Source organism: Trachurus japonicus, chromosome 23, assembly GCF_045865225.1.
Source record: "Trachurus japonicus isolate A0001 chromosome 23, Traja_1.0".
Lineage (NCBI taxonomy): Eukaryota > Metazoa > Chordata > Actinopteri > Carangiformes > Carangidae > Trachurus > Trachurus japonicus.
Window position 1 is genome coordinate 9,002,736 of NC_140929.1, and position 26,182 is coordinate 9,028,917.

A 26,182-nucleotide genomic window follows, 5' to 3' on the forward strand; every position below is an offset into this window, starting at 1 on the left:
AGAGACTAGTCATTGTACTGATTGAAAGACTGAGCGTCAGCACTGAGTGACTTGAATAAACAATAAAAAAAAACATAATAGTGATTTATTATTAAAAAAACAGTGAGAAGTGATGAAGCATAAAAAAACCTAAGCCCTCTGCCAAGTAGCTCCATTCACATACTGTACAGAGGGAACTACAAGGTTGTCCAGTTGAATGAAGATATGGTTTATATCCGTGTCTAAAAAAAAAAAAGGCCAAGATCAGATCAATTAATGTAAATATCAAAACTAAGTTGAAACAGCAACTTTTTTTTGGGGGGGGGGGGGGCTGTATCTTTGGAGGGTATTCAGAATGAATCAAACACACCAGCAACTGCAACAACAATTATTTTTTTAATTATTTTTCTCTTTGCAAGTTATAATTTCTTGATTACCCATTGATTTGATTGATTGATTGCCCATTAAATCAGGAAATTATAGTAGTGATTTTAAGTGCACACGAAGAGAATGGAAGGTAATAGAAGAAAAATGACACATCTGTCTCATTTTTGTTTACAAAGCTACAATGAAGTCAGACATTAGCCATCTCACCACTTGAAGAAAAACCTTTTTCCAGTTAGCACAAGGATGCAACTTTTCTTGACAGTATTCAATCACACAAGTTTGCTAATAATTATTATATTGTTGGATTATGAAAGAAAGAAAAAAATCAGAACCTCTTCCATAATCATTATTCTTTTTCTCTCTAAGTGTTTTTAATCGCAGTGACATTTCTCAATTATGTCCTCTATCAGCACTCTGCCCGTGATCTGGAACTGCAGTGCTTTCCAATTGAGTACGTTTCCCGGAGTGAAGCTTTCCTCATCCATGTAGTTATGGATCTCACAGGGGGAAAGGATGTAGTCCCACATGTGGACATCAGTCATCATGCCGACGAAAGACCCCGAAGCATGAAACCCACCACCATAGGAATCCTGGTCCTGTAAAGAGAACAGACATTACAGTAAATTAAAGTGTTATTTTATAAGCATTATTCTGAAATATATGCAATATGTTCTTATTAAAAAAGCTGTACCTGTCCCAGAATAATAATAGCAGGTCCTTTGATGCTGGATCCAGAGATGAATTTCCGTGCCAAAGGTTGTCCATCAAACCACACTTGAACCAGTCCAGAGGCAGAGTCCCATGTGGAGCAGATAGAGTGCCACGTGTTCAGCTTGTAGTCCAGTACCCCATATTCTCTCCTTTTATCGTTGACATGGGGCCAAATCTCATTCGGAGCCCAAAATATCAAGAAGCCATTGGCTGTCGTGGGTGTGGCCAAAGAGAAAAGAACGTAGCCTCTTTTGAGGTCTGTAAAGGACCTATGAGCATTACAGAAATGTCATTATACATGAAACTTTTCACAATTAGAGATACACTTTGTTCTTTTGTGCATTTGCACATTTAACACTACCTGTGACAGACGGTTACAGCACTGAAGGTCTGCTGTGGCGCATTCAGCCTCACGTAAGATTGTAAGGTGTCTTCTGGGAACGTGAACATTTTACCTGACAGATCTGAAAAGAGAGATTATGTTTTTAATCCTTTTTTTCTTCACTATCAAAGGAAATTGCAACAACAAAAAATACAGAAGTGTTTTTAAGGAACAATGACAACTGCAAAAATTGTGAAAAAAATAGACATTCTGGTATACCTGATTAATATCATTTTGATTCTCCATTTACCCTTGTGGTTTGCTTATTGTTTTCTCCAGTTTTGCACAGCTCAATAAATAATTCCAGTTTTTTGCAAATAGTAGAATACGTTGTCCTGATTGAATTCCTGTTGCTTCCTCATTTCTATCTGCATTTTTCCTTCCTTAAAGCAGAAGTAAGCGGAATGTTTGTGTTAATATAAGTCTTAAATAGTTATATCTTCCGACAGCAATCACTTATATAGAGTGTTTGGTCCGAAACACGGGTCTGTCAGTCACTCTGCTCTGCTGTAACCCGAGGAGAAAACTTTCCTTGTATCCTACAACCTTTATCCAATGAGGAGAGAGAACGGCATAAAGGGGCGTTCCTCTCTGTGTGTGCAGCCAAGGGATGCGCGTGCATGTGGTGACGTAGGGACGAGGGTGGGGACTGGTAACTCCATCGGCTGACAAGAAGTTAGCCAAAACGACCGGATCGCTTACTTCTGCTTTAAGGTAAAACATAAAAAACACATTGGTCCCAAATCCCTCACCAAATCTGCCAACAACTTCACGCTCTCTATTGACACACCTCCCTTCAGCACTTCACTTCAGCAGAACTGTCCCTACAATCATAAATGTAAATAAAATAGCTAAATCTTTTGTAAAATATAGCATGCTAATTCACTTTTATACTCAGCGTTAGACCAACGTATATATACAGTATTTACACTTTTAGACAGGATATTAAACCAACAAGATATTTTATGTATTTACTGGTGAGATTTTGAGGTGCTGCTAGTTGGAATTTGTTAACTCAGAACTAAGCAAGGTTACAGTAGTTGCTTTCATGTTTGTAGGCTTAATTGCGGATCTAAGTCTTAAAGGAGATATATTATGCCCCTTTTCCACAATAAAAATAGTTCCCAGCTGTCTTAAAGACATGTCTGTGACATGTTTCAGTCCAAATGCTCCAAGGATCAAACATCACAGCTCTTTTTTCATCCGCTCAGAACAGCCCTTTTCAGACTGTATCTTTGGAGGGTATGCAGAATGAATCAAACACACCAGCAACTGCAACAACAATTCTTTTTTTTTCTCTTTCTCTTTGCAAGTTATAATTTCTTGATTGCCCATTGATTTGATTGATTGATTACCCATTCAATTAGGAAATGATGGTAGTGATTTTAACTGCACATGCAGATTGCAGAATGTAATAGAAGAAAAATGACACATCTGTCTTGTTTTATTTGTTTTATTTGTTAGGATCCCCATTAGCTGCGCTCTGGAACGCAGCTAGTCTTCCTGGGGTCTCATTTTTGTTTACAAAGCTACAATGAAGTCAGACATTAGCCATCTCACCACTTGAAGAAAAACCTTTTTCCAGTTAGCACAAGGATGCAACTTTTCTTGACAGTATTCAATCACACAAGTTTGCTAATAATTATTATATTGTTGGATTATGAAAGAAAGAAAAAAATCAGAACCTCTTCCATAATCATTATTCTTATTCTCTCTAAGTGTTTTTCAGTGACATCTCTCAATTATGTCCTCTATCAGCACTCTGCCCGTGATCTGGAAGTCCAGTGCTTTCCAATTGAGTACGTTTCCCGGAGTGAAGCTTTTCTTGTCCATGTAGTTATAGATCTCACAGGGGGAAAGGACGTCGTCCCACATGTGGACATCAGTCATCATGCCGACGAAAGACTGCTTAGCATCAAACCCACCACCAGGGGAATCCTGCTCCTGTAAAGAGAACAGACATTTGAATTACAGTAAATTAAAGTGTTATTTTATAAGCATTATTCTGAAATATATGCAATATGTTCTTATTAAAAAAGCTGTACCTGTCCTAGAATAATAGTAGCAGTTTCTGTGATGCTGGATTCAGAGATTAATTTCCGTGCCAAAGGTTGTCCATCAAACCACACTTGAACCAGTCCAGAGGCAGAGTCCCATGTGGAGCAGATAGAGTGCCACGTGTTCAGCTTGTAGTCCAGTCCCTCATATACTCTAATTTTATTATTGATATGGGAATGTATCTCATTCTGAGCCCAGAATATCAAGAAGCCATTGTCTGACGTGGGTGTGGCCAAAGAGAAAAGAGCGTGGTCTCTTTTGAGGTCTGTAAAGGACCTATGAGCATAACAGAAATGTCATTATACATGAAACTTTTGACAGTTGGAGATACACTTTGTTCTTTTGTGCATTTGCACATTTAACACTACCTGAGACAGACGGTAACAGCACTGAAGGTCTGCTGTGGAGCATTCAGCCTCACGTGAGATTGTGCGGTTTCTTCTGGGAACGTGAACATTTTACCTGACAGATCTGAAAAGAGAGACATTATGTTTTTACTATGTAATTAATCATTTTCCTCTTCACTATCAAAGGAAATTGCAAAAAACAAAAACATTACAACATGTTACCTGATTAAAGCTATGGTCTACTACGATTTGGAGCATTGGTAATTATTATTAACATCGTTTATACAGCGATTATGGTCCTGTGGTCCGATATACACAATATAAATAGCAAAAAGAACCAAAAAAATCCATTCAGTCTATCAGCCGTGGGCCTGCATAGAAATTGACCAATGGGCACGGCGCGCCCCGTCCGGCTCCCACTGGCTCGTACCCTCCGTCCAATCCCCTCGTCTCGCCTGCTCCTCCTCGACCCGCCTCGTCCCCACCCCCTCCGCTTAGAAACTACAAGTAGTTTGTAACCGCTCTGAGCTGCTCAGCCACAGACACATGAACCCACCAATTCAGCGCCTGCTGCCCCCCACCCCCGGTCGGTCTGCCGAAAAAAAGCCCCACTATGATTCAGAGAAGAACAGTACAGAAGCACAGAATGTGTTGCTGCCCTTATTACCGGTACCGGTGCCGCGTCGAGTCTCCCTGATCCTCTCCCCGACACACAGCTGCTTCCAGCTGCAGCTGACCGGGGTGTTCTGCACCCTGCACACCGCGGCCCTGCTGAGCTCCTGGTCTTCCTCCTCTCCCCGACACACAGCCGCTTCCAGCCGCAGCCTGACCGGTCTCTCTGCACTGCGGCGCCGCGAGGCCGCCATGAGGCTGTGCTAATGGCTGCTAACGGCGGCGCTGCTCGTACCAGCGGTCGCCCGCCGCGGTCCTGTTGCCGGGGACGGAGACGACGGCAACAGGCACCGCCTCATCACCGGCTGCTGGTGCACAGCGGCGGCATCGGGGCTGGCGCCGCCGCTATTAGTAGGCTAGCGCCGAGCACAGCCTCATGCTACAGGGAGACTCTTCGCGCTGGGTGACCGGCCACAGGGTGCTGTCTCTGGGGGAGAGGAGCAGGAAGAGTCGGGGCCTGGAGCTCCGCGGCGCCGCGGTGCAGAGAGAGGCTGCTGCAGCGGCGGTGCTGAGTTTATGTTGAACAGGTAATCTTTGGTTTTATTGTGGAAGTTGTGACTGTGAATATGACATTTTACTCCGCATTCAAAGCCTGTTTGGTTTCTGCAGGCAGCAGGCTTGTTGCTTGCTCCGCTCTGCTCTTGGGGGGGGGGGGGGGGCGTGTCGCGAGGAGGTCCCGAGGGGCGGGCCATACGAGCTCAGAGGGGAGGGGCGGGGGTGTGTGAGAGGTGCTTTTTTCAAATTTTTCTCATCCTCTTTCAAAACGTAGACCATAGCTTTAATATCGTTTTGATTCTCCATTTACCCTTGTGGTTTGCTTATTGTTTTGTCCAGTTTTGCACAGCTCAATAAATAATTCAGGTTTATTGCAAATAGTAATGGAATGAGCACCACTGTTTCAAAGTGACTGTAAAATATAAATATTGGACAACAATATGACTTTTTTTTCTTTTTTCTTTTTAGCTAAAGGGAGGCTATAAATACCATATGTGTTATAAAATGTCATGAAGAATTTAATTTTAGCAGAATATATAGGGGCATAAATGAAGTCAATTTGGTGGTAAATAACAAAAGGCAACACATTCAATACTGTCCTCCATTTAACTTGAAGAATAAGCCTTCTTTTTTTTTACCTTGAGGACTTGCAGCACATCCAGTCAGCATCAAGAGCAAAAGTAAAAACTGCATCTGATAGAAAGATAAAAGATGTTATGAGGAAAGTTTGATTTGATCAGCAAAACCAGTAATCCATGATTCACTCATATTTGTGTTGGACCTCTACAATAAAGTTATATAACGAAAAATAACACAATTATTGTGAATTCATCCAGTTTTCTGAATGTAGATCTTACCTTGAAGTCCGTGTGTGATGTTGAAAACAAGTGTGTTTTGTAATGGAGCAAAGTCCACCTTTCTTCACCTAATCCAACCAATCACAGACTGTCATCCCCTCTCTCTTCTTCCAATCAGTCATTAGCTAGTCTGGGGGCGTTGACTCGCTGTTTTGGTAGGAAACGGATCCAGGGCGAGAGAGACAGGCCTAAAATGTGGTAAAACTCTTTAATTTAAGGAATATAATTTACAAGAAAGTCCCAGAGCCATTAAGTTAACATTTTGCTTTTATTGTATTACAAGTTAATGTTTATTTTATAAGTTTTATGTTGGTGAACACTTTTATTTTGGTGAATATGGTGATTTCGGTATCCGCTACAGACGGGAACCAGAATGCAGACGAAATTCGGAGGTAACAGACTGGTGACGCGAGGCTATCATTAGCTGTTGTTACTTGTGGCCAGGGGGCGTGGCCTATGTGTGTGTGTGTCTTTCTATCTCCGCCCTGCTCTGCCTTCCTGAGCTCAGGTGCTGGCAATCACCTGAGCAGGCTAAAAGGAGGCAGCAGCAGGGGCGGCAAAGTTTATTCTTGTGCACAAATGTTATTTCATTTTTCAACCTGTCTTTCTTCATCCTCATTACTCTGCCCTGATTGAATTCCTGTTGCTTCCCCATTTCTATCTGCATCACATTGGTCCCAAATCCCTCACCAAATCTGCCAACAACTTCACGCTCTCTGTTGACACAAAATGTAAATAAAATTGCTAAATCTTTTGTAAAATATAGCATGTTAATTCACTTTTATACCCAGCCTTAGACGAAAAGTTCAACGCCACTAAAAAAGTAAATATATATGTTTTTTTATACACTTGACAGGTTATTAAACCAACAGGATATGTTATGTTGGTGAGATTTTGAGGTACTGCTGGTTGGATTTTGTTAACTCAGAACTATAAGCAAGGTTAGTTGCTTTCGTGTTTGTAGGCTTAATTGCAGATCTAAGTCTTAAAGGAGATATATTATGCCCCTTTTCCACAAGTAAAACAGTTCCCAGCTGTCTTAAAGACATGTCTGTGACATGTTTCAGTCCAAATACTGCAAGGATCAAACATCACAGCTCTTTTTTCATCGGCTCAGAACAGCCCTTTTCAGACTGCATCTTTGGAGGGTATGCAGAATGAATCAAACACACCAGCAACTGCAACAACAATTCTTTTTTTTATTATTTTTCTCTTTGCAAGTTACCATTTCTTGATTGCCCATTGATTTGATTGATTAATTGCCCATTAAATTAGGAAATTATAGTAGTGATTTTAACTGCACATGCAGATTGCAGAATGTAATAGAAGAAAAATGACACATCTGTCTCATTTTTGTTTACAAAGCTACAATGAAGTCAGACATTAGCCATCTCACCACTTGAAGAAAAACCTTTTTCCAGTTAGCACAAGGATGCAACTTTTCTTGACAGTATTCAATCACACAAGTTTGCTAATAATTATTATATTGTTGGATTATGAAAGAAAGAAAAAAATCAGAACCTCTTCCATAATCATTATTCTTATTCTCTCTAAGTGTTTTTCAGTGACATCTCTCAATGATGTCCTCTATCAGCACTCTGCCCGTGATCTGGAAGTCCAGTGCTTTCCAATTGAGTACGTTTCCCGGAGTGAAGCTTTCCTTGCCCATGTAGTTATAGATCTCACAGGGGGAAAGAACGTCGTCCCACATGTGGACATCAGTCATCATGCCGACGAAAGACTCCAAAGCAATAAACCCACCACCAGGGGAATCCTGCTCCTGTAAAGAGTAGTAAATTAAAGTGTTACTTAATAGGTATTATTCTGAAATATATGCAATATGATCTTACTAAAAAAGCTGTACCTGTCCTAGAATAATAATAGCAGTTTCTGTGATGCTGGATGCATAGATGAATTTCCGTGCCAAAGGTTGTCCATCAAACCACACTTGAACCAGTCCAGAGGCAGAGTCCCATGTGGAGCAGATAGAGTGCCACATGTTCAGCTTGTAGTCCAGTCCCCCATATTCTCTCCTTTTATTATTGACATCGAGCCAAATCTCATTCGGAGCCCAGAATATCAAGAAGCCATTGTCTGACGTGGGTGTGGCCAAAGAGAAAAGAGCGTGGCCTCTTTTGAGGTCTGTAAAGGACCTATGAGCATTACAGAAATATCATTATACATGAAACTTTTGACAGTTGGAGATACACTTTTTGTGCATTTGAACATTTAACACTACCTGAGACAGACGGTAACAGCACTGAAGGTCTTCTGTGGTGCATTCAGCCTCACGTGAGATTGTGCGGTTTCTTCTGGGAACGTGAACATTTTACCTGACAGATCTGAAAAGAGAGACATTATGTTTTTACTATGTAATTAATCCTTTTCCTCTTCACTATCAAAGGAAATTGCAACAACAACAAAAAACATTACAACATGACAACTGCAAATCCCATGAAAAAGATAGACATTCTGTTAGCTGATTAATATCATTTTGATTCTCCATTTACCCTTGTGGTTTTCTTATTGTTTTGTCCAGTTTTGCACAGCCCAATAAATAATTATGGTTTATTGCAAATAGTAGAATACGTTTTTGTTTTTTGTTTTTTTGTTTTTTTAAATGGAATGAGCACCATCGTGTCAATTTATTTGAATGGACAATTTTACACTCTAATTAGTGACTGTAAATTATAAATATTGGGGAAAAAGTTATGACTCTTTTTTAGATAAAAGGAGGCTATAAATACCATATGTGTGATAAAATGTCATGAAGAATTTAATTCTAGCAGAATGGCACAAATGAAGTCAATTTGGTGGTAAATAACAAAAGGCTACACATTTAATACTGTCATCCATTTAACTTGAAGAATAAGCCTTCTTTTTTTTTTACCTTGAGGACTTGCAGCACATCCAGTCAGCATCAAGAGCAAAAGTAAAAACTGCATCTGATAGGAAGATAAAAGATGTTATGAGGAAAGTTTGATTTGATCCAGCAAAACCAGTAATCCATGATCCACTCATATTTGTGTTGGACCTCTACAATAAAATTATGTGGCCTAACGAAAAATAACACAATTATTGTGAATTCATCCAGTTTTCCGAATGTAGATCTTACCTTGAAGTCCGTGTGATGTTGAAAACAAGTGTGTTTTGTAATGGAGCAAAGTCCACCTTTCTTCACCTAATCCAACCAATCACAGACTGCCATCTCCTCTCTCTTCTTCCAATCAGTCATTAGCCAGTCTGGGGGCGTTCACTCGCTGTTTTGGTAGGAAACGGATCCAGGGCGAGAGAGACAGGCCTAAAATGTGGTAAAACTCTTTAATTTAAGGAATATAATTTTCAAGAAAGTCCCAGAGCCATTAAGTTAACATTTTGCTTTTATTGTATTACAAGTTAATGTTTATTTTATAAGTTTTATGTTGGTGAACACTTTTATTTTGGTGAATTTGGTGATTTCGGTATCCGCTACAGACGGGAACCAGAATGCAGACGAAATTTGGAGGTAACAGACTAGTGACGCGAGGCTATCATTAGCTGTTGTTACTTGTGGCCAGGGGGAGTGGCCTATATGTGTGTGTGTCTTTCTATCTCCGCCCTGCTCTGCCTTCCTGAGCTCAGGTGCTGGCAATCACCTGAGCAGGCTAAAAGGAGGCAGCAGCAGGGGGCGGCAAAGTTTATTCTTGTGCACAAATGTTATTTCATTTTTCAACCTGCATGTCTTTATTCATCCTCATTAGTCTGTCCTGATTGAATTCCTGTTGCTTCCCCATTTCTATCTGCATCACATTGGTCCCAAATCCCTCACCAAATCTGCCAACAACTTCGCTCTCTATTGACACACCTCCCTTCAGCACTTCACTTCAGGAGAACTGTCCCTACAATCATAAATGTAGATAAAATAGCTAAATCTTTTGTAAAATATAGCATGCTAATTCACTTTTATACCCAGCGTTAGACAAAAAGTTCAACGCCGCTGTTATGAACTCCCCTGGGAGAGGTGAAGCAGGTGAAGTGTAAGGGCCAGGTGAGGTCAAGGTAGACTGATCCACAAATGCACAACACACAAACATATCACGAGATGGGAGGTAGCTCACTTAACCCAATGAGTGGGCGGAGTTAAGTTGACCCATATCACCTGGCCTGGAGAGGCGGAAGTGAGGGACGACTTCCGGGGTTTCGAGAGGAAGAGCAGCAGGTCTCCATGAGGGAGACCACGCTGGCGACAAACACACACCCACACATCGCACCGGAGTCACACACCAAATGAACTAAGAACCAAGTGCCGAGTCGAGGGAGCTGGCCGGCTGTGGAGCTGCTGTGGCCGTGTAGTGATGGGGACGCCCTGAGCTACGGCCTCGCCGAGTCCGGTCACGCCGGGTCGTACCGGGCCTAGAAGCGGTAACTACGGAGCGGGTAAGTGAAGCAACTCCCATGCTCAGGTAGATACACACACATACAGACAGGTACACAATGCAGTCCCGTTTGTCCGCGTGTGTTACAGCCACTTAAAGGATAATTAGCGTTTTATTTTTATATTTACATTAGCATTTTTTATTTTTTATTGTTTTATTTCTAGCATAAAATACGATCATTTACTCACCCAGATAGCTTTGGTGTCATTACAAGTCGTTCTGACGAAATTAGCTCCAGCCAAGAGCCGCGTATATCCATATAATGCGAGAACACGGGGCACGCAATGCAGCCTCTAAATAACATATTATCCGCTGCGAAACTCGTGCATTTCACCAATATTTTGTTATGATACACTAGTGCTATTCCCCTCCGAGCCCGTGGTGGCATGTTAACAACATCCGGCGTCTCTAGGTTGACCTACTAACCTCTGATCTGGATGATGTCATCGCCGACCGCTGCCCGGCTCATTCTGATAATAATAATTCTGCTTCGGCATTCGGGTCCATTTTTAGCGCAACTAGCCCGAGCTTTAGTGAGTCCAGGCTGCGGAGAGGAAGCCTGTGGAAGCTGAACTTCGTCCAGCTGCTCATTTTGTTCTGAGAAGTCAGAAACACACAGAAACGGACCATAGCATTAGCCGTAGCAAGTTAGCCGCGCCACACCGCGGTCGGAGATGACATCATCCAGGTCGGAGGTTAGTAGGTCAACCTACAGACGCCGGATGTTGATAACATGCCACCACGGGCTCGGAGGGGAGCATACGTCAGTCCGACTGCCCACAAGTCCGACGGCTCATTTCTCCGACTACCCATTCTACAGTGTTGAGGTTAGGTTTAGGGTAAGGTTAAGGGTTAGGGCTACTTAAGTCGGAGAAGTATGGTCGGAGTCGGAGAAATGGGTGGTCGGAGAAATGGGTAGTCGGACAGACGTCATGCGCCCGGGCTCGGAGGGGAATACCACTAGTGTATCATAACAAAATATTGGTGAAATTAACGGGTTTCGCGTGGATAATGTGTTATTTAGAGGCTGCATTGCGTGCCCCGTGTTCTCGCATTATACGGATATACGCGGCTCTTGGCTGGATCTAATTTCGTCGGAACGACTTGTAATGACATAAAAGTTATCTGGGTGAGTAAATGATCGTATTTTATGCTAGAAATAAGGTCCAGATTGTAAAAACCGCCAATTATCCTTTAAAAAAGTATATATATACTGTTCTTTTTTTTTTTTTTACACTTTTGGAGAGGTTATTAAACCAACAGGATATTTCATGTTTTTACTGGTGAGATTTTGAGGTGCTGCTAGTTGGATTTTGTTAACTCAGAACTAAGCAAGGTTACAGTAGTTGCTTTCATGTTTGTAGGCTTAATTGCAGATCTAAGTCTTAAAGGAGATATATTATGCCCCTTCTCCACAATGTCAATGTTTCAGTCCAAATACTGCAAGGATCAAACATCACAGCTCTTTTTTCATCCGCTTTTTTCTCTCTCTCTTTGCAAGTTATCATTTTTTTGATTGACCATTGATTTGATTGATTGATTGATTGATTGATTGCCCATTAAATCAGGAAATTGTGGTAGTGATTTTAAAAACACATGCAGATTGCAGAATGGCAGGTAATAGAAGAAAAATGACACACCAATCTAATTTTTGTTTACAAAGCTACAATGAAGTCAGACATTAGCCATCTCACCACTTGAAGAAAAACCTTTTTCCAGTTAGCACAAGGATGCAACTTTTCTTGACAGTATTCAATCACACAAGTTTGCTAATAATTATTATATTGTTGGATTATGAAAGAAAGAAAAAATCAGAACATCTTCCATAATCATTATTAAGTGTTTTTCAGTGACATCTCTCAATTATGTCCTCGATCAGCACTCTGCCCGTGATCTGGAAGTCCAGTGCTTTCCAATTGAGTATGTTTCCCGGAGTGAAGCTTTTCTCGTCCATGTAGTTATAGATCTCACAGGGGGAAAGGATGTAGTCCCACATGTGGACATCAGTCATCATGCCGACGAAAGACTCCAAAGCAATAAACCCGCCACCAGGGGAATCCTGCTCCTGTAAAGAGTAGTAAATTAAAGTGTTACTTAATAGGTATTATTCTGAAATATATGCAATATGATCTTACTAAAAAAGCTGTACCTGTCCCAGAATAATAATAGCAGTTTCTGTGATGCTGGATGCATAGATGAATTTCCGTGCCAAAGGTTGTCCATCAAACCACACTTGAACCAGTCCAGAGGCAGAGTCCCATGTGGAGCAGATAGAGTGCCACATGTTCAGCTTGTAGTCCAGTCCCCCATATTCTCTCCTTTTATTATTGACATCGAGCCAAATCTCATTCGGAGCCCAGAATATCAAGAAGCCATTGTCTGACGTGGGTGTGGCCAAAGAGAAAAGAGCGTGGCCTCTTTTGAGGTCTGTAAAGGACCTATGAGCATTACAGAAATGTCATTATACATGAAACTTTTGACAGTTGGAGATACACTTTTTGTGCATTTGAACATTTAACACTACCTGTGACAGACGGTTACAGCACTGAAGGTCTTCTGTGGTGCATTCAGCCTCACGTGAGATTGTGCGGTTTCTTCTGGGAACGTGAACATTTTACCTGACAGATCTGAAAAGAGAGACATTATGTTTTTACTAGGTAATTAATCATTTTCCTCTTCACTATCAAAGGAAATTGCAACAACAACAAAAATCATTACAACATGACAACTGCAAATCCCATGAAAAAGATAGACATTCTGTTAGCTGATTAATATTGTTTTGATTCTCCATTTACCCTTGTGGTTTTCTTATTGTTTTGTCCAGTTTTGCACAGCCCAATAAATAATTATGGTTTATTGAAAATAGTAGAATACGTTTTTGTTTTTTGTTTTTTTGTTTTTTTAAATGGAATGAGCACCATCGTGTCAATTTATTTGAATGGACAATTTTACACTCTAATTAGTGACTGTAAATTATAAATATTGGGGGAAAAGTTATGACTTTTTTTTAGATAAAAGGAGGCTATAAATACCATATGTGTGATAAAATGTCATGAAGAATTTAATTCTAGCAGAATATATAGGGGCACAAATGAAGTCAATTTGGTGGTAAATAACAAAAGGCGACACATTTAATACTGTCCTCCATTTAACTTGAAGAATAAGCCTTCTTTTTTTACCTTGAGGACTTGCAGCACATCCAGTCAGCATCAAGAGCAAAAGTAAAAACTGCATCTGATAGGAAGATAAAAGATGTTATGAGGAAAGTTTGATTTGATCCAGCAAAACCAGTAATCCATGATTCACTCATATTTGTGTTGGACCTCTACAATAAAATTATGTGGCCTAACGAAAAATAACACAATTATTGTGAATTCATCCAGTTTTCCGAATGTAGATCTTACCTTGAAGTCCGTGTGATGTTGAAAACAAGTGTGTTTTGTAATGGAGCAAAGTCCACCTTTCTTCACCTAATCCAACCAATCACAGACTGCCATCCCCTCTCTCTTCTTCCAATCAGTCATTAGCTAGTCTGGGGGCGTTGACTCACTGTTTTGGTAGGAAACGGATCCAGGGCGAGAGAGACAGGCCTAAAATGTGGTAAAACTCTTTAATTTAAGGAATATAATTTACAAGAAAGTCCCAGAGCCATTAAGTTAACATTTTGCTTTTATTGTATTACAAGTTAATGTTTATTTTATAAGTTTTATGTTGGTGAACACTTTTAGGGTGTATTCACACCTGTTTAGTGCACACCAAATGTTAAAATGATACAATGTTTCATTTTTCAGTTAGTGCGGTTGCGTTCACACCTGCTTTTTGTCATTCGGGACCAAACTTGGAGAACATCACGTCTCCATGACTACCGGTTGAAATCTGGAAGCGCTGATTGATAAAACTTTCATGATGGAGACTCAAGTTGAGCCGGTTGTTAGTAGCTCTGGTCATTTATTTCTATATTGTTTGCATGTATACCTCTGTTTGGTACTGGTTTCCGGTTGCGTTCACCCAGCTCGGTCCCGTTAGTTCCCGGTTAAACGTTAAACACGGCGGACCTCTGCTGCTGCAGCTCGGTAATCAGCTGCTCCGCGGACCCAAGGGACGGACGCCGACCTGTCCGGTGTCTGAGCGGACTCAGCGGACACGCACCGACCGGCTGCCCCGCTGCTGCTGCCCCGCTGCTGCTGCTTCGTTTGTGGGGACAGAGCTCCGCAGCACCGGGCGGTCTCCCCGCTGCGTTAACCCGTTGTCAGCGACTACGGGAGCCCTTTTAGCTCAAACGTGTTGAGTTCGCCTGGCAGTTGGCTTACACCAGAGTGCGGTTGCTTTCACACCTAAACTAGTGCGCACCAGAGTTCGGCTGGAGCCGAACCGAGACCACCTCCTCAGGCTGCACTAGTTTTGGTGCGCATTAGAGTGCGATGTGCTTTCACACCAACCCAAACTGGACCAAATTTAGTGCGCACCAGATTTAGTGCGCACTAATGGTGCGTTCCAGGCAGGCTTTTTAACCCGTAAGTCACGACTTCAAGTCACCAGTTACGAGTTTGTAGCGTTCCAGGCAAGTTACGAGTTACGAACTGGGAACTGGGAGTAGATCGATCTAGTACGAGTTCACAGGTGGGAAGTTACGAGTTTGACTGTACGTTCTAACGGGTAACCATAGGAACAGGTCGGAAAAATACGAGTTACGGGTTGCCTGGAACGCACCATAACACTGCAGGTGTGAATACACCCTTATTTTGGTGAATTTGATGATTTCGGTATCCACTACAGACGGGAACCAGAATGCAGACGAAATTCGGAGGTAACAGACTAGTGACGCGAGGCTATCATTAGCTGTTGTTACTTGTGGCCAGGGGGCGTGGCCTATATGTGTGTGTGTCTTTCTCACCGGATCTCGCCTCCTGTCTCTGAACATTGAACTCACTCTGCATTCCTGCATGGCTTACTCTGGTTGACGGTCAGTAACTCCACACTCCAAACACCATAGCAGTCCAGTGACAATTACACATATCCCTGTTATCACAAACTTTAGGCCTAAAAAATGCACCTCTGATCTCACCAGCTCAGCTAACCTCAGTAATCTTATCCATATCCCTCCAGTTATCAGCCTCTCACACAGCAATGAACCTCAAAAAATAAAAATGGCTCTATTAAATGTCAGGTCACTTACAAACAAATCTTTTTTAATAAATGAACTCATTAGCACTCACAGTCTAGATTTAACTCTACTAACTGAAACCTGGCTGGATAAAAACGGAGCCGCCACACTCATTGAGACTGCACCTCCAAACTTCAATTTCATCCATACCACTAGGACTGATAGGAGAGGTGGTGGAATTGCTGCTGTCTTCTCTGACATTTATAACTGTAAGGAAGTCCGTCTTGGTGAATTTATTTCATTTGAATACCTCGCTCTGTCAGTACACTGTAAAACTACAATCTTAATATTAACTGTTTACCGTCCACCAAAACCCAAAACTGGTTTCCTGGAAGAATTTTCTCAGCTATTATCCCAGATTTCCACTGATTATGACTGTCTTATTATATCTGGCGACTTTAATCTTCATATTGACATTAAAACTGATCCAGATGCCATAAACTTTATCAATCTGCTAGAAGCATTTGACCTCTCTCAACATGTCCATGAACCCACCCACAATAAAGGGCACACTCTTGACCTTGTCATCTCAAAAGGACTTGACATTACAACGCCTCTTGTTGTGGATGTAGCCTTTTCAGATCACTGTTGCCTTTACTTTGATGTGTCTGCTTTCCCTGTACAGTGTAACAGTTCTTGATTACTTAAAAGACGCATAATTAATGATAACACTGTTGAAAGATTTCAAAAAATTGTAAAGGAGATGTCATTGTCCACAATATCTTCAACTGGGGACCTTGTGGACAACTTCAACTCAAAAATACAGAGTGTATTTGATAAAATTGCACCACTCAAAACTAAATATGTAAAAAAGCTAAAGGCCCCCTGGAGAAATGAAGTGAACATTAGATACTTAAAGAGAAAGTGTCGCAAGGCAGAGCGGCAGTGGAGAAAAACAAGACTTCAGGTTCACAATGACATTTATAAGGATAAACTGAATGAATACAACAAAGCAATCAAACAAGCTAGACAATCATTCTTTTCTAAAATCATCAATGAAAATATTAATAACAGCAAAGTACTATTCTCCACTGTTGACAGACTTGTTAACCCACCATCCACCATTCCTTCAGAAATGTTGTCCACAGAAAAATGTGATCAATTTGCTTCCTTCTTCAATAACAAAATCATTGCTATTAGACAAAACATTACCGCTCTAAAATCTACAACTGAACTTGCCCTTCCTTTCTCCAGAAACCCCACCTGCATCATGTCTCATTTTAACTGTTTAAATCTGACAGAGCTTGACAATATTGTTGGTCAGCTCAGATCCTCCACCTGTTGTCTGGACCCTCTCCCAACCGCTTTCTTCAAAAATGTTTTTAACTGCTTAGCACCAGAGGTTCTGCATATCATTAACCAGTCTCTCCTCTCAGGTATATTTCCCACATCACTAAAAACTGCTGTCATCAAACCACTTCTGAAGAAGAACAATCTGGATCAAAATGTCATTGCAAACTACAGACCCATCTCCAATCTGCCATTTCTTAGCAAAATACTTGAAAAAGCAGTCTATATTCAGCTCAAAAACTATCTTGCATCAAATAGCCTTTTAGATACATATCAGTCAGGTTTCCGTCCCCACCATAGCACAGAAACGGCACTCATCAAAGTTTTAAATGATCTACATATGAACACAGACTCCAAAAATACCTCCATTCTTGTTTTACTTGATCTTAGCTCTGCGTTTGATACTGTTGACCACAAAATCCTACTGGAAAGGCTCGAAAGGTGGGTTGGCTTGTCTGGTCCAGTTCTAAACTGGTTCAGAACCTACCTTCAGGATAGGCAGTTCTTTGTCTCTATTGGAGAATTTACCTCCAACAAAACAGACATCACATGTGGAGTACCACAAGGGTCAATTCTCGGACCACTACTGTTCAACCTCTACATGCTTCCACTCTCACATGTCATACGCAAACATAATCTTAGCTACCATAATTATGCAGATGATTCGCAACTTTACATTTCACTACACCCAGATGACCTATCACCCATAATATCCCTCACTCAGTGTATCAAAGATATTAATCATTGGATGTCAGAAAATGTTTTACAACTAAACAAAGACAAAACAGAAATACTCATTTTTGGTGCACAGGCTCAGAGACAGAAAATTGCAGCACATCTCAACTCTCTCTCTCTTACCAGCAAAACCGAAGCAAGGAATCTGGGTGTAATCATCGACAGCGATCTAAATTTCAGAAGTCATATCAATCACATCACCAGATCATCTTTCTATCATCTCAAAAATATTTCCAAATTGAGGGGCTTTCTGTCAAAACCGGACTCAGAAAAATTAATCCACGCCTTTATAACAAGTAGATTAGACTACTGTAATGGCTTATTCACCGGACTCTCAAAATCAAGTATTCAGAGGTTACAATTAATTCAAAATGCAGCTGCACGTGTTCTCACTGGTACCAAGAAATATCAACACATCACACCCGTTCTGAAGTCTTTGCACTGGTTACCTGTTAATACAAGAATCGATTTTAAAATACTACTCCTGGTTTACAAAGCACTACATGGCCTTGCACCTCAATACATCACAGATATGCTCACCACTTACACCCCAGCAAGAACACTTCGGTCATCAGGCAGTGGCAACTTACTCATTCCTCGCACCAGATCCAAAGAAGGGGAGGCAGCTTTTAGTGTATATGCCCCACGAAAATGGAACACCTTGCCCGACACAGTTAGACATGCCACGTCACTAGCCATCTTCAAAAACAGATTAAAAACATATCTATTTTCAACAGCATTCTGTTGACCTGTGTGTGTGTGTGTGTGTGTGTGTGTATGTGTGTGTAGATATGCATATGTGATTGGGTGAGTGGGTGTGAATTTGTGCGTCTAAGTGTGTATGGGTTGAAATTGACATATATGATTGTTTGCACTTGCACTCTCTCTGTTTATATATGATTGTTTACTTGCACTTGCACTTTATCTTTTTTGTTTGTTTTCTATGTGATTTATAATTGATTTTAAATTTGATTGATTTTTGTTGTGAAGCACATTGAGTCTGCCTTGTGCATGAAATGCGCTTTATAAATAAAGTTGAGTTGAGTTGAGTTGAGTTTCTATCTCCACCCTGTTCTGCCTTGAGCTCAGGTGCTGGCAATCACCTGAGCAGGCTAAAAGGAGGCAGCAGCAGGGGCGGCAACGTTTATTCTTGTGCACAAATGTTATTTCATTTTTCAACCTGCATGTCTTTGTAACGGGTGTGAGTTGTAAGTTGTGAATAAAGAATAAGGATAAAAACTGACTGAATGTAGTCTCTTCTGGGGAGCCACTGGCCACAAACAAGCACGGGCAATAGTTACAACGGAAGATATTTATTAAAACAAAGCTATATTAGAAGCAGGCTGAGAATATAATAAAAACACAATAAAAAGGAGTCCATGGAGTAGCCTATCTACGACGAGAGGGAGCAGGTGGTGGCAGAGCGCAGTCCAGTTACGATTCAACTCCAAGCTCGTGTCCTCTCCCCTTCAGGTGCGTGGGCCCAGTCCCGGCGTCACCTCCAACTATCATGTAGTACAGAGAATAACCAGTCAACACTCTGGGTTAAAACCGGAGAAACCCCTTTGAAAATAATAAACTAAATCAACATGTAGCCATAATTAAATAAATCAAAGTCAAACCAAAACAATGGGCTACATGGAAAGTAAAGTCCAAAACAAACAATCATAAACAAAAGCAAGGGGTTTCTCTGTCTACCCGTCTGTATAACAAGTGATGAGGGGAGTGGAATAAAAGCGGTACTGAGCTCGGAGGAGGGGCAAAGCTCACTTATACCCCTCCACGTTTCCCGCGTTGCGTCTCCCCTGTATCCTGCAGCCGACCAGCGCCGTCTGTGGCTCGCTCCGCCGCTGCGTTCTCCGTAGGCTGGATCCTGCTCTCTTTCCGTCGTCTTGCTCCGTGAGTCGCGCCGCGCTCTTTGGCTGTTTTCGAAACCGCATACTACCGTACTGCCTACTACATACTGCGTTATATGTACTGTATACTGCATACTGAATGTGGGATTCAGTATGCTACTTCAGCAGACCGACGCCGTTATCATCGCAGTATGCAGTATACAAGTTTCCCAGAATGCATTTCACGGCAACCGGTAGCAGTAGCTGTAAAACAGGCTAAAAGCTGTTTTATTTCTCGCTCTAGCGCTGTAATTATGTAACTTTATTAAGTTTTAATATTTTTTCATGCGAGAAAGTAACTGTTAAGACCCCAAATATACGGCCAGTTTATCCAAATGACGGCTGTTTAAAAGTTTGCTCCGATGTTTTTCGGAGAAGTGAAGCTCCGCAGCGACCGGGACATCACAGAGGCAGCAGCCCGGCTCCTGACGTGCTCGGCCGGCCAGCACGACGACGTCATTCCGGAGGAGAAAATGGTCGCTAATTAACTTACCCGCAGGTTTTTAAAGGTTTACCACCGGCTGGTTAAATTATTTTCAGGAGATAAATGTTGGTCTCATTGATGAAATCTCAATTGTGGCAGTAGCATTAGTTTGTTTGAATGTAAAGTGAAGCTTCTTGTGTGTAAGCAGCGCTGCCTCGGGGCTCTGGAGCCTAACGTTACATACAGAAATCACCACATTTACAAAAAATAAATAATGCAGACTCATCGGTTCATTGTAAAATATTTAAGTTTTATTTTATTAAACTATAGTTACGGTACACGGCTACACTACCGTCTTTGGTTACGCTCTGGTTACGGTTAGGACGTCAGGGGAGCATTGCATTGTGGGATACAGTACGCGATGTAGACTGGTCAGATGCATACTGGAGATATTTTCCGAATCAGTACGACATCCGGGAACTTTTCGCATACTGCAGATTTTGCTTTTGTTCGCATACTGCATACTGCAGTACATTTTGGCCAAATCAGTACGTACTAGCAGTATAGTATGCGATTTTGAATACAGCCAGTGTCTGCTCCTGTCCCGTCTCGTCTCTCCCGTGTTCTTCCCGTCGCTCCCCTTTCACCTGTCCAGACCCCGCCTCCTCTGTTCCTCCGCCAACCGCACACCAGCAGTCTCCCGGACCTCTTCCGGGGCAGTCCTGACTGGCGCCAAAAGCCTGTGGAGACAATTAACAAACAGCGCCCCCCACTGGTCCCACACATGGGCATAGTCACCCTGTGACATCTTTATTCATCCTCATTAGTCTGTCCTGATGGAATTCCTGTTGCTTCCCCATTTCTATCTGCATCACATTGGTCCCAAATCTGCCAACAACTTCACGCTCTCTGTTGACACAAAATGTAAATAAAATTGCTAAATCTTTTGTAAAATATAGCATATTAATTCACCTTTATACCCAGTGTTAGACGAAAAGTTCAACGCCACTAAAAAAGTAAATATATATGTTTTTTTATACACTTGACAGGTTATTAAACCAACAGGATATGTTATGTTGGTGAGATTTTGAGGTGCTGCTAGTTGGATTTTGTTAACTCAGAACTATAAGCAAGGTTAGTTGCTTTCATGTTTGTAGGCTTAATTGCAGATCTAAGTCTTAAAGGAGATATATTATGCCCCTTTTCCACAAGTAAAATAGTTCCCAGCTGTCTTAAAGACATGTCTGTGGCATGTTTCAGTCCAAATACTCCAAGGATCAAACATCACAGCTCTTTTTTCATCCGCTCAGAACAGCCCTTTTCAGACTGTATCTTTGGAGGGTATGCAGAATGAATCAAACACACCAGCAACTGCAACAACAATTCTTTTTTTAATTATTTTCTCTTTGCAAGTTATCATTTCTTGATTGCCCATTGATTTGATTGATTAATTGCCCATTAAATCAGGAAATGATGGTAGTGATTTTAAGTGCACACGAAGAGAATGGAAGGTAATAGAAGAAAAATGACACATCTGTCTCATTTTTGTTTACAAAGCTACAATGAAGTCAGACATTAGCCATCTCACCACCACTTTTCTTGACAGTATTCAATCACACAAGTTTGCTAATAATTGGGGCGGTGTTTAGCTCAGTTGGTAGAGCACTTGCCCCATGTGTTGAGGCTCGTCCTCACTGCAGACGGTCCCAGTTCGAATTATGCATCAAGCGGCCTTATCCTGCGTGTCACCCCCCCCTACCTCCCATTTCCTGTCTCTCTCTCTCTCAACTGTCCTGTCCATTAAAGGCCAAAAAAGCCCCCAAAAATAAAAGTTTGCTAGTAATTATTATATTGTTGGATTATGAAAGAGAAAAAAATCAGAACCTCTTCCATAATCATTATTCTTATTCTCTCTAAGTGTTTTTAATTGTAGTGACATCTCTCAATTATGTCCTCTATCAGCACTCTACCCGTGATCTGGAAGTCCAGTGCTTTCCAATTGAGTACGTTTCCCGGAGTGAAGCTTTTCTTGTCCATGTAGTTATAGATCTCACAGGGGGAAAGAACGTAGTCCCACATGTGGACATCAGTCATCATGCCGACGAAAGACTGATGAGCATCAAACCTGCCACCATAGGAATCCTGCTCCTGTAAAGAGCACAGACATTTGAATTACAGTAAATTAAAGTGTTATTTTATAAGCAATATTCTGAAATATTTGCAAAATATTCTTACTAAAAAAGCTGTACCTGTCCTAGAATAATAATAGCAGTTTCTGTGATGCTGGATTCAGAGATGAATTTCCGTGCCAAAGGTTGTCCATCAAACCACACTTGAACCAGTCCAGAGGCAGAGTCCCATGTGGAGCAGATAGAGTGCCACGTGTTGAGTTTGTAGTCCAGTCCCCCATATTCTCTCCTTTTATTATCGACATGGGGCCTAATCTCATTCTGAGCCCAGTAAATCACAAAGTCATTGTCTCTCGTGGGTGTGGCCAAAGAGAAAAGAACGTGTTCTCTTTTGAGGTCTGTAAAGGACCTATGAGCATTACAGAAATGTCATTATACATGAAACTTTTCATAATTAGAGATACACTTTGTGCATTTGCACATTTAACACTACCTGTGACAGACGGTAACAGCACTGAAGGTCTTCTGTGGTGCATTCAGCCTCACGTGAGATTGTGAGGTTTCTTCTGGGAACGTGAACATTTTACCTGACAGATCTGAAAAGAGAGACATTATGTTTTTACTATGTAATTAATCATTTTCCTCCGCAATTGCAAAAAAAAACATTACAACATGACAACTGCAAATCCCATGAAAAAGATAGACATTCTGTTGGCTGATTAATATCGTTTTGATTCTCCATTTACCCTTGTGGTTTGCTTATTGTTTTGTCCAGTTTTGCACAGCTCAATAAATAATTCCGGTTTATTGCAAATAGTAGAATACGTTTTTGGTGTATAAACAAAAAAATGGAATGAGCACCACCGTGTCAATTTATTTACAGTGAATGGACAATTTTACACTCTAATTAGTGACTGTAAATTATAAATATTGGGAAACAATATGACTCTTTTTTTCTTTTTCTTTTTTTATATAAAAGGAGGCTATAAATGCCATATGTGTTATACAATGGCATGAAGAATTTAACTTTAGCAGAATATATAGGGGCACAAATCAAGTCAATTTGGTGGTGGGGCGGGGTTAGGGGATGGCTACTTGGGCTCAAGCCCCGGATGTTTTTGCCAAAGCCCCGAATGTTTTACAGTAGGGGCATAAAAACCCTCAACGCGGTTTATGTCAGTCTCCCTCCGCTGACCGCACCAGTCTGAAGTGTAGCCTCATGGTCGGAACTGTTTATTGAGAGGGGGGGGGGTTATTGGGGGGGTCGGGGGAGAGACGCACACTTAGCAGTGATGATGTGATTTGAAGTTACTTTATAATAGCATACCGCATTTCATCAAATAATGGCCTGTATTCAATCATTACACGAACAAAAAAGGTCGGCCCTAAATACAAGCCGAGTCAAAAAAAAAACTCATGTGTGGCCTGTCTGTGAAGACTGACGGGAGTGAAGCTGGCCTCGTCCTCTGCTTCAGAGAGAGACAGCTTTCCACTGTCGGACCTGGGTCTCTGCTCTGTGTCCAGATCCCACTCGGGACCGAGAATGGATGTATTATAATAGATTCATGGACCGAAGACGGACCGCAGCGCACACTGTAAAAATGCGACTTGTATGGGATTGAAGCGATACAGCGTAACGGAGACAGAGACCCAGGTCCGACAGCGCAGCGAGCAGAAAAGCATGTGAAGAAGATGAAGATGAGCTAATGAACGATGATCTTGGTCGCTATGTGTAAAAATAAAAGGAGGGATTTAGAAATAAAGGCTTCCCTCAGATAAAAGCCTGCCAAAGGCCGTTGGCCATAGCCTACGTCACACTGAGCTGTCAGATGCAGCCTGACTCCATATGCCAGATGCCAGGCTGCTGCATATCACATCAAAAGCATAGATCTATGCATTGTATGAGATACACTATACTCACAAAAAGTTAGGGATGTTTGGCTTTGGATTAAATTTCAGAATGCCCCTAAAATGCATTATAACCTGTACAGGTGAAGTTAATTTAACCTTCTCTAAACTTTTGAATGCACATGTCCAGTTGTTCAATGTTTCAGTCCTTAATGAATAACATGCTGTTCTCTAACAAGGTGATTACCTACAAAAATCACAATAACCATCTGATTTAGTGGTTCAGTTGTAATGTTCTGGTTCAATGACAATTTGTATAGTCCTCTTCTCTCTCCCTCTCCTCTCCACCATGTTCAAATGTTAACACCATGAGACCAAGAAAACACAAAGTTATTGAGACATTGAGATTTTTGTTGTGCTATAGCCATCATTGTTGTTAGCTTTCGTTTGAGATAAAGAAATGACCATTGCATCCTTCTACTTAAAAGGCCTCATGATAGAATATCACTGTAGCATGAACTTTTTTATAGGGATATTCTTATCAAATATCCTTAACTTTTTGTGAGTTGTGTAAATGTAAGTCAGACAAATTGAGTTTAAATTCAGATTCTTTCCTTTTTTTAAAGCGTAATGCTGTGGGTAGGGAGGCTGATGTCAATCAGGATTACATGCACTGCCATATCATTTTTATTTGAGTAGCTTATGATTATCTTATGATCATGTTTTATATTTTAATTTTTATGATGTAACACCTGTTTGTGGATCCTTCAGGACAATGCTTTTGTCTACCTAAAGTTGATATGTTGAAATTTCCAGTAGGCCTATCACAGTCAGCAACAAAGACAAAGAAAAGGCAGATCTTTGTCTTTACTCCCTCTGGGCTAAGCCTCGGATCTCCCATGAACCTAGATCCGCCCTAAATAACAAAAGGTGACACATTTAATACTGTACTCCATTTAACTTGAAGAATAAGCCTTCTTTTTTTTTTTTACCTTGAGGACTTGCAGCACATCCAGTCAGCATCAAGAGCAAAAGTAAAAACTGCATCTGATAGGAAGATAAAAGATGTTATGAGGAAAGTTTGATTTGATCCAGCAAAACCAGTAACTCATGATTCACTCATATTTGTGTTGGACCTCTACAATAAAGTTATGTAACGAAAAATAACACAATTATTGTGAATTTATCCAGTTTTCCGAATGTAGATCTTACCTTGAAGTCCGTGTGAGATTTTGAAGTGTGATGTTGAAAACAAGTGTGTTTTGTAATGGAGCAAAGTGAAAGTTGAGACAGGAAGACTATCTCTTTAAGTAGCCTCCAGGCATCTTCCCGCTTCTCCCGCTATCCTCTCGCTCCGCCTTTCTTCACCTAATCCAACCAATCACAGACTGCCATCCCCTCTCTCTTCTTCCAATCAGTCATTAGCTGTTGTTACTTGTGGCCAGGGGGAGTGGCCTATATGTGTGTGTGTCTTTCTGTCTCCACCCTGTTCTGCCTTCCTGAGCTCAGGTGCTGGCAAACACCTGAGCAGGACAGAAGGAGGCAGCAGCAGGGGCGGCAAAGTTTATTTTTCATTTTTCAACCTGTTTCAACCAATTTTCCTCATCTTTATTAGTCTGTCCTGATTGAATTCCTGTTGCTTCCTCATTTCTATCTGCATTTTTTTGTGTTTTTCCTTCCTTAAAGCAGAAGTAAGCGGAATGTTTGTGTTAATATAAGTCTTAAATAGATTTATATCTTCCGACAGCAATCACTTATATGACTTATATGAGAGTGTTTGGTCCGAAACACGGGTCTGTCAGTCACTCTGCTCTGCTGTAAGCCGAAGAGAAAACTTTCCTTGTATCCTACAACCTTTATCCAATGAGGAGAGAGAACGGCATAAAGGGGTGGTCCTCTCTGTGTGTGCAGCCAAGGGATGCGCGTGCCTCATTTATCAAAACTGTAAGTAAGCAGTGTAAAACTGCTGCTACTAAATTTTTTGCTTAGGCCTACGGCGAAAAGACACCCAAAATATTTAGCTACACCTTTTTCAGATCTATCATCAAACTGTGCGTGCACAACTCTCCGCAATTTCACTTTGATAAATCAAACTGGATCCAAGAATGGTGCGCAGTAGCGCATGTGAACACACCTTCGTCCCCGGAACCCCTAGACACAACCATATATGGTCAGCACGTGCATATTAATTAGCCATGTGCGCTCTGTGGAGTAACAACGAAGACAACGGGCGGAGGGCGGGGGAAAGAAAGCGAAATAGCTACACGGCATCGGACAATAAATCAGTCAGAAAAATGATCTTGCATTTTAACAAAGCTACAATAAAAACAAAAACCTCCCAAATCTCAACAAAAGGGAGCAGAAAGAAGAATAATCTTATGTAATTTGCCCCAT

The 26,182-nt window shown here is 41.3% G+C and overlaps 5 protein-coding genes across 5 annotated transcripts; all 5 read right to left on the reverse strand.

Annotated features, from left to right (window-relative positions):
• Nucleotides 1–362: 362 nt before the first annotated feature.
• Nucleotides 363–1,548, reverse strand: LOC146962484 (C-reactive protein-like). Its single transcript, XM_085768809.1, has 3 exons — nucleotides 1,439–1,548; nucleotides 1,058–1,346; nucleotides 363–962 (listed from the first exon to the last, which is right to left on the reverse strand). The coding sequence occupies exons 1-3, from the start codon at nucleotides 1,525–1,527 to the stop codon at nucleotides 738–740; spliced, it is 603 nt and encodes a 200-aa protein (XP_085624935.1). The 5' UTR covers nucleotides 1,528–1,548; the 3' UTR covers nucleotides 363–737.
• Nucleotides 1,549–2,896: 1,348 nt separating this feature from the next.
• LOC146962485 (C-reactive protein-like) lies at nucleotides 2,897–5,966 on the reverse strand. The gene is made up of 5 exons (XM_085768980.1): nucleotides 5,889–5,966; nucleotides 5,670–5,724; nucleotides 3,886–3,988; nucleotides 3,505–3,793; nucleotides 2,897–3,403 (listed from the first exon to the last, which is right to left on the reverse strand). The coding sequence occupies exons 2-5, from the start codon at nucleotides 5,722–5,724 to the stop codon at nucleotides 3,185–3,187; spliced, it is 666 nt and encodes a 221-aa protein (XP_085625106.1). The 5' UTR covers nucleotides 5,889–5,966; the 3' UTR covers nucleotides 2,897–3,184.
• A 1,101-nt stretch (nucleotides 5,967–7,067) lies between these two features.
• On the reverse strand, nucleotides 7,068–9,018 carry LOC146962486 (C-reactive protein-like). The gene is made up of 5 exons (XM_085768979.1): nucleotides 9,004–9,018; nucleotides 8,779–8,833; nucleotides 8,128–8,230; nucleotides 7,753–8,041; nucleotides 7,068–7,668 (listed from the first exon to the last, which is right to left on the reverse strand). The coding sequence occupies exons 2-5, from the start codon at nucleotides 8,831–8,833 to the stop codon at nucleotides 7,450–7,452; spliced, it is 666 nt and encodes a 221-aa protein (XP_085625105.1). The 5' UTR covers nucleotides 9,004–9,018; the 3' UTR covers nucleotides 7,068–7,449.
• A 2,971-nt stretch (nucleotides 9,019–11,989) lies between these two features.
• On the reverse strand, nucleotides 11,990–25,227 carry LOC146962487 (C-reactive protein-like). Its single transcript, XM_085768977.1, has 6 exons — nucleotides 25,001–25,227; nucleotides 24,781–24,835; nucleotides 22,434–22,536; nucleotides 22,061–22,349; nucleotides 21,680–21,959; nucleotides 11,990–12,106 (listed from the first exon to the last, which is right to left on the reverse strand). Exons 2-5 carry the CDS (start codon nucleotides 24,833–24,835, stop codon nucleotides 21,735–21,737), a joined length of 672 nt encoding a protein of 223 aa, XP_085625103.1. The 5' UTR covers nucleotides 25,001–25,227; the 3' UTR covers nucleotides 11,990–12,106; nucleotides 21,680–21,734.
• On the reverse strand, nucleotides 12,148–13,722 carry LOC146962488 (C-reactive protein-like). Its single transcript, XM_085768978.1, has 5 exons — nucleotides 13,708–13,722; nucleotides 13,483–13,537; nucleotides 12,828–12,930; nucleotides 12,453–12,741; nucleotides 12,148–12,368 (listed from the first exon to the last, which is right to left on the reverse strand). Exons 2-5 carry the CDS (start codon nucleotides 13,535–13,537, stop codon nucleotides 12,150–12,152), a joined length of 666 nt encoding a protein of 221 aa, XP_085625104.1. The 5' UTR covers nucleotides 13,708–13,722; the 3' UTR covers nucleotides 12,148–12,149.
• Nucleotides 25,228–26,182: the final 955 nt, after the last annotated feature.

Coding starts and splice junctions, on each gene's coding strand:
- LOC146962484 (XM_085768809.1), bottom strand. CDS start 1,527: ATGTTCACGTTCCCAGAAGACACCTTACAATCTTACGTGAGGCTGAAT. Junction 1,347..1,438: donor GCTGTAACCGTCTGTCACAG/GTAGTGTTAAAT, acceptor TAATGCTCATAG/GTCCTTTACAGACCTCAAAA. Junction 963..1,057: donor CTATTATTATTCTGGGACAG/GTACAGCTTTTT, acceptor TTCTCTTTACAG/GACCAGGATTCCTATGGTGG.
- LOC146962487 (XM_085768977.1), bottom strand. CDS start 24,835: ATGCAGTTTTTACTTTTGCTCTTGATGCTGACTGGATGTGCTGCAAGT. Junction 22,537..24,780: donor ATGTGCTGCAAGTCCTCAAG/GTAAAAAAAAAA, acceptor CTCTCTTTTCAG/ATCTGTCAGGTAAAATGTTC. Junction 21,960..22,060: donor CTATTATTATTCTAGGACAG/GTACAGCTTTTT, acceptor TGCTCTTTACAG/GAGCAGGATTCCTATGGTGG.
- LOC146962486 (XM_085768979.1), bottom strand. CDS start 8,833: ATGCAGTTTTTACTTTTGCTCTTGATGCTGACTGGATGTGCTGCAAGT. Junction 8,231..8,778: donor ATGTGCTGCAAGTCCTCAAG/GTAAAAAAAAAA, acceptor CTCTCTTTTCAG/ATCTGTCAGGTAAAATGTTC. Junction 7,669..7,752: donor CTATTATTATTCTAGGACAG/GTACAGCTTTTT, acceptor TACTCTTTACAG/GAGCAGGATTCCCCTGGTGG.
- LOC146962488 (XM_085768978.1), bottom strand. CDS start 13,537: ATGCAGTTTTTACTTTTGCTCTTGATGCTGACTGGATGTGCTGCAAGT. Junction 12,931..13,482: donor ATGTGCTGCAAGTCCTCAAG/GTAAAAAAAGAA, acceptor CTCTCTTTTCAG/ATCTGTCAGGTAAAATGTTC. Junction 12,742..12,827: donor GCTGTAACCGTCTGTCACAG/GTAGTGTTAAAT, acceptor TAATGCTCATAG/GTCCTTTACAGACCTCAAAA.
- LOC146962485 (XM_085768980.1), bottom strand. CDS start 5,724: ATGCAGTTTTTACTTTTGCTCTTGATGCTGACTGGATGTGCTGCAAGT. Junction 3,989..5,669: donor ATGTGCTGCAAGTCCTCAAG/GTAAAAAAAAAG, acceptor CTCTCTTTTCAG/ATCTGTCAGGTAAAATGTTC. Junction 3,404..3,504: donor CTACTATTATTCTAGGACAG/GTACAGCTTTTT, acceptor TTCTCTTTACAG/GAGCAGGATTCCCCTGGTGG.